The 7216-nt window shown below is 43.0% G+C and overlaps 1 protein-coding gene across 1 annotated transcript in view; it reads right to left on the bottom strand.

The window, feature by feature from the left end:
* The window catches only part of LOC111874445 (potassium/sodium hyperpolarization-activated cyclic nucleotide-gated channel 3), a 244467-nt gene extending 238294 nt beyond the window's left edge, over window positions 1-6173 (bottom strand). Inside the window, exon 1 of the mRNA XM_023869958.2 lies at window positions 5870-6173. Within this exon, the coding sequence (XP_023725726.2) occupies window positions 5870-6173 (304 nt within the window). The remainder of the gene's footprint in view (window positions 1-5869) is intronic.
* Between the last annotated feature and the right edge of the window lie 1043 nt (window positions 6174-7216).

Raw genomic sequence — 7216 nt, 5'->3', positions numbered from 1 at the left:
TAGTAGTAGTAGTAGTAGTAGCAGTAGTAGTAGTAGTAGTAGTAGTAGTAGTGGTGTGTGGTGGCGCCCGCACCTCCATAGGCATCAGTGAATTGTGCCCGAGTACATAAGAACGTTGGACAGCACTGGTGTACTGTACAGTGAAAGAGCTGTATCTCGTAAACCTTTCGGAATAGGACACTTCTACATATACATTTTTTCCTTCGAATGAACGATAGTATGACCTCCCAGAATATTGATCCTTCCTCCTGGCACATTATGCCAAATGTCCGGATAATCATCCCTTTAAAGAAAGAATTTATTACAAGAAATACAGAACTCCGTTCGTCACAGCAAACGCATCACGCCTGCGCTATGAGGACCAACCGGTTAATGCTATCCAGGAAAACAGTTGTTGTTTACTTTGAGAACCACACGGAACACACAAATGCACTCTGGTCTGATAGTGTAAATTACTTCTGACTTTCGCCGGCAAAATCATTCATTTCCGGCCCCGCGGAACCCAAGAGCATGTTTTTCTATCTCACGACTATGATAGAGTGTCAGAATGGAGTTTTATTATTTTAAAAAATTTGTTACATATAGTAATCACTGAATTTTAAAAGGTCAATGAATGACGAATTGAAAAGAAAGAGGCAGGAAGCGGTAGTCGCCTGTTTCAAAGTGTAGACTCCTGGTGGGACTGAGGAGAACCACGAAAAACATCAATCAGAATAATCGGTGTCCCTACCGAGATTGTAAACGGAAACTTCCAGAACCATTCCAGTTTCATCTAAGGCAACATGGTAGGTTACACAAATGTAAAACCCTGATATAAGTTCGCTTCTAGGTCGAAGCGACGTGTCGTGTCGCCGCATCCCGGGAACTACACGTACGTAAATATCTTGACTGAGATTCGGCGCCAGTACACATCGCCCCAGCTCTGTGTTTGTAGCCGTCTGTCTACACCGGCGGTTCCCAAACTTTTCTAAATAACCACTCCCACTCCACAGGCTTTATTGTCTCTGTCAGAATTCCTTTTGCAGAATTAAATGCATCATTTTCACTGGTATTTATATTGCGGGGTATAGACCCGTTACTAAGCGGAGACTCTGTAAAGAGCGGCCGTTGTTATGTAACGCCCGCAACACTCACGCAGCAATAGACGATCTATGTTTTCTGTGCCGGTCAAGCATACGACCGTTCAAGTGAGTAGGCTGCCGTTGTAGCAGGAGCTACTAATGATAGGGCACGAACTGCTGCACTGAGCCTGGACTATCAGAGGCCTTCTATTTAATAACATATAAAATATAAATTGCACACTGACGACAGACTTATTACTTTTAACTGTTACTCTGGCAAACGACAGACACGTCCTCTACTCAGAGGGAGCGCCCCACATCAACAAACCTGAAACTGTCATACAGTAATAAAAATCTGGTCTTAAGCCCCAGATGGGAGCTTTATTCCAAGACAGACTGGCCGACTGACAGTTGGGTAACATAACTTTGACTTAGTCAGATGTTAGGTCCTCACGGGAATCTGTGAAGACACAACTTGAGCCAGAGGCAAGAGGAATACGGACTACGTGGCCTTATAACCCAGAAGATAGTACTCTTCATTTCACGTAAATATTTACCTATACGCATTTGGTTAGCTGTCACAAAGACTTGTCCCACTCTTGCAGTTTTACAACTGTAATATCTACCCCTGTCATTTTGATGAATCAGCGGGGGTCCTGGAGTTATTTCAACATCTGAAACTAACTAATCACTTTGCTTCCCTTAACTTTGGTGTAACTTCTTGTTCTGTAGGGGTTCATGGTTTCGGGTCTTCGGATGGTAGTGTCAGGTTAGAAATGGAGTTGACTAACGGCATTTTGTCTGGTTGTTGTTGAGAGGCTGCTGGCCATACTCACGTCTGCCAGCCTAGTATTGAATATACGCTCAGGTAGCCAGCCGATAAATCATCATCACTGAAATATTATGCTGCCGCTCGGCGAATATAATTCAGTTAAACCACAAACATCTTGGGTCACGACACAGCCTAACTAATTATATGGGTATGCATAACTTATTGGGATTAATATACTATCACGTGTAGGGGTGACTACAGACGGGGTTTGGATTGGAGACTCGATTTGTTGACCAGTTATACACTCATGACTCGGGAACTAGCAGCAATTAAACGCCCTTGCTAATCTCCGAAAGTCACTAATCACATCACCTCCTAAGCCCTTTTCCAGCCTCATGTGTCACAACCAACCGTTCTCTGGCAACGGCTTCTAACAGTGGAGATTCTTCAGCTGAACACACTCAGGTCCTATCTTCACAGCCTCCCGTGCATAACTGCCTAACATCTGACTTTGTCCCTTCCTTATAACATTCCGGCATGGACCACGTAGAAACACCCCGTTCCCAGCAGTAACTCTATTGTTGCGTGAGTATTCGTTGTAGCGGGAACGTGTTTTCCGAGAAATTTCCCAGAAACGGCCTTTGTTTACAGTCACCGCTTAGCAATGGGTCTATACGCCACAATAGAGTGCTTTCCTCCTAACTGAATCAAAAGCTTTCTTGAAGTCTTATAAATGGCCGAGGCACTTCCGTCTGCTTCTCCAGTATCTGACGAATGTAAGATTTGATAACCTATTGATCTATTATGTCGAAACCCACAGTGAAGAGCAGCAGTACCCTCGTCTGTACATAGAGTTAAGGCCGAGAGAACTCAGGTGAATGGAAATTTTGTATGTAGCTGACAAGAGTGATATGCTCAATAATTACTACGTTCAGTATTATCACCCAGCTTATAGACAGATATGACGACAGTTTCTCCCAGTGTTCTTACTGCTGCTTTCAGGGATTTTTCAGATGGCAGTCATAAATTTCTCATACAAATTTACATCTGAACAGTTTAAGAATATTTTACTATTACAAAGTACTTTCAATTTTTTTTATCATTAATGTCTCGTATATTCCCTATCTTAAATTCAGGGTTTCATTAAAAAATCTTTGGGGGTCGTGGGACAGATACCTGTTTTTCTCCCAGCCGATACTCATAACTGTTGTTATAATATTTTGTCATTCCAAACCAAACTAAACTGCTTATGGCTGTAAGAACCTAATAATTCAACTCCTGCTTGAGATGATCACGCCAAAACTTGACCAATGTCAACCTTTCCAAAAGGTTTTCAAAAGGACTAGGCTCGGCTACCAAGGGCCCAGTTGCGTTCACTCTCATCAGCCTAACACTACTAACATACGTGGTATTAGATGCCTGAGAGAAGTGATTCCTCAGTCGATTCAAAATTATGTTTAAATTTGGAATTTGATTTCCATTATGATGTGTTATGATATGTGTTCTTACTTACTTACTTACTCATGGAGCTGAGCCCTTCTGGAGGAGCCGCCAATTCTGCAGCTACTCAAGAATTTCCCACAATTTTATGGAACCCGAAGGTTCTATTACCGTGTTCACAAGAGCCCTCCACTGGTCCCTATTCTGATCCAGATCAATCCAATCAATCCCATCCCATCTTATCTCTCTAAGATCCATTTTAATATTGTCCACCCACCTACGCCTTGGTCGTCCCAGTGGTATCTTTCTTTCTGGCTTTCCCACCAATATCCTATACGCATTCCTCGTCTCTCTCATTCGTGCTACATGCCCTGCCCACCTCATCCTCCTTGACCTGATCATTATAATTACTCGTATACTTGGAGAAGAGTACAAGTTATGAAGCTCTACATTACGCAGTTTTCTCCAACCTCCCGTCACTTCATCTCTCTTTGGTCCAAATATTCTCCTCAGCACCCTGTTCTCAAACACCCTCAGTCTGTGTTCCTCCCTTAATGTCAGAGACCAAGTTTCACACCCATACAGAACCACAGGCAAAATGATAGTTTTGTATATTCTAATTTTTATGTTTCTGGACAGCAGACGAGAAGACAAAAGGTTCTGGACTGAATGGTACTAGGTTAGCTTTTTAGCTTCTTGGGACGGGGTGACACCGAGTCCACTTGGTACGTCAGCCACAAATTGGGCAATTGTACAGCCCCAGATGATAGAAGATGATGATGATGATGATGAAAGTGGATAAGTAGGTGGAATGAGAACTGGCAGGGGAAACCGAAGTAATCGGAGAAAAACTGCCCCAGTGCCACTTTGACCGCCACAAATCCCACATTACCTGACCTGAGCTCGAACCCGGGCCGCCGCGATGGGAAGCCAGTGACCAACCACCTGAGCTATGGCACGGCCCTTGCTTTCTAGGTTAGTAGCACTTTAATATTTCAGATGCCTTTATATACAGATTTAATATTTTTGTTCTTAATACCTGTTTCAAACCATTTTATCTTTGAAGAAAGCAGTCTTCTGGGATTTGGCACCGTGTATATGTGGTGTTAACCGACGTTTCGGAGGAACGTATCGCCTCCATCTTCAGGGTAGAAGAAAAAATATATCAGAACCTGCAAGCAAGTAAAATACCGGTTCTCACGGTCTCTTTGCTTGCAGATTCTTATATATTTTTTCTTCTACCCTGAAGATGGAGGCGATACGTTCCTCCGAAACGTCGGTTAACACCACATATACACGGTGCCAAATCCCAGAAGACTGCTTTCTTCATAGTCACCGCCGTGAAAGCCTCAAATCTTACATTTTATCTTTACTGTCCTACTTCTCCCAAAATACCTGCTACTTTCAGCACGAGCTGTTCAGTTTATCTACATTCATTCAACTTGAATTCTAAAATTTCGCATTCAATGACGATATTGGATGCCACACACTGTACCGTCTGCAACGTCTGGCAGCGAATGAGATATGCAGAGTTCTACTTTCTTCCCCCAGTAAGAGGCACAGAACTGACGTCGTACGGTTCACGATTTCATTTGAAGACTCCACTTTAAATGCATTAAGCTCATACATTTTATATTTCAGCTTAACTTGCTTTGTGTCTGAATCGTCAGAAGCTAAAAATGAAAGTGTCGTAAGCTTGTCACTTTTATAAAATACAGAAACAAGAGCTATAGGCTAAATAAGTTTCGATCTAGGCGCAGTATATATATATATATATTAGGTACTTCAAGTTACATTAATCGAAAAGATCCGCCATTATTTTGTCCGACAACAGATACAGTGCTTTTACTAACAAACGTTTCCTCCACACTCAATGTTCATAACTCTAAGTTCATTTTATTTAAATAAACAGGGCATAAAATAGAGTGACGCACATTTCAATGGAGAAATAAAAATAAAATGAAAAATCTATGCTCAACACAAAAGCCAGAAGTAACTGTGACTCCATTACCACCTGCTTATGAGTGCAGCCACAATCTAGGCTGGAACTCTTGGCCCGTTGGCAGCTGTAAGAAATCCACTGCCATATTTAATGCATTGTAAATGTAGTTACAAAGTACCGGGTACAAGTCTCGGGCCACTGGCAGCTGTAACACATCCCCTGCCAGATTTAACCTGCAGTGGATGGAGCCGCAACGTACCCGGTACAAGTCTCGGCCCATTGACATCTGTAAGAAATCCCCTGCCACATTTACCGCGCCTTGCACTGAGCCGCAACGTACCCGGTACAAGTCTCGGGACGTTTACATCTGTAAAAAATTCCCTGCCACATTTACCGCGCCTTTCATGGAGTCACAAAACACCCGGTATAAGTCTCGGTACTTTGACATCTGTAAGAAATCCCCTGCCACATTTACCGCGCCTTGCATGGAGTCACAAAACACCCGGTATAAATCTCGGCCCGTTTACATCTGTAAGAAATCCCCTGCCACATTTATCGTGCAGTGGACGGAACCATAAAGCACATGGAATTAGTTGGCGACTATAAGAGATCCCCTGTCATATTTAACGTGCCTTGAGTGGAGCCACAACATACCTGGTACAAGTCTCGGTCCGTTGGCAGCTGTAAGAGACCCACTGCCATATTTAACGTGTAGGGGATCGGCGTTTGTGGACACAACCGCGATCTCATCCAGCTCGTGGTTACTGCAGAAGCTGGTGTGATGGTGCTGATCTCCCCCAGGGGAAGGGCATTGAGCCCCGCTGTATCGGGACCCGCCGCCTCCTATCACCAGTCGCGTGCTGCTTGAACTCGAACCCGGGTCACAGGGCACAACACCTCCAGGCGACGACTGCTTTCTGCCCCGCAGGGAAAGAACGAGACGCTTAGCAGTGGACATACCACTCTTTCGCCATGTGCCGCCTTAATTAAACACGAGACGTTTTAACAAAGTGGAGTCGTCGTGCAGAGCGATGGATGGCTCCTTACCGGATAATCTCGAGCAGTACCACAAATCTTCCCAATTTCAGTGACGACAACTTCTTCAATTGCTTGTTATAAATTGTTATCGCAAATGTTTCAACATGTCTCGCAGGAGTTCTAATAAAGTTTCACTGAACACAAGAAATCAATTCGTTCCTGTGACACAGCTCTTAACTCGTTAATACGAAACACTAAATTGGAGGGCTATCAAAATTCTGTTAAAAGATACTCCAAATTCGATTCCACAGCGTTCCGTTAACGACCCCTCCTGTAATCTACTTTCACTGCTCTCTTCAATGTCTTTATAAGATATTCACTAACAACTGGCACAATAAAATGCATTGAAATATTTCACATTTCTCTGAGCTCGTTTAGGATTTGTATTCCAACGAAAGGTACCAGTGGTACCGACACTATGTAAAATTGTGACAAACGTGTCTACTCCTGCCGAAATTCATTCATTTGAAAACGGAGATATTTTTAACTGGACACCGGAAGTGTCACCAGTATTGTGTAGCGTTCACAATGGCCACCTGTCTTCTGCTAGACCACACATTTAATCCAAAAGTCTTCTTCTGGCACGTATTTTCTGCATGATACACATTCTACAAATCCACTCTATACATCGGCAAGACAGAAACATTTGTTTCGCCGTCTTCAGGATCGAATTTTTAAATCACTGTTGATAACGTTAACATTAGTGAAATTACTAGGAACTTGAATGTGGTAAGTATCTATGTGAAAAAAAAATCCGTAACATTCGAAGTCAATTTATTTACGAAGTGATAAACAAAAACGGAAATTTACACCGACAAATTCGACGCTATGGAGGCGCAATATGGATTATATCACCTGATTTTTACCAGTTTCTTGTTACTCCCAGTCTCTACTTTCCGTCTGCAGAGCGAAATGGATCAACAATTTGACTTCCAAATGTCCTTTCTGGCTTTTCAGGCACTT

This window comes from Cryptotermes secundus, unplaced genomic scaffold, assembly GCF_002891405.2.
Source record: "Cryptotermes secundus unplaced genomic scaffold, Csec_1.0 scaffold382, whole genome shotgun sequence".
NCBI classification, from domain to species: domain Eukaryota; kingdom Metazoa; phylum Arthropoda; class Insecta; order Blattodea; family Kalotermitidae; genus Cryptotermes; species Cryptotermes secundus.
The sequence above is the reverse complement of the archived record's forward strand: the minus strand, read 5'-3'. Positions and strand labels throughout refer to the sequence as shown.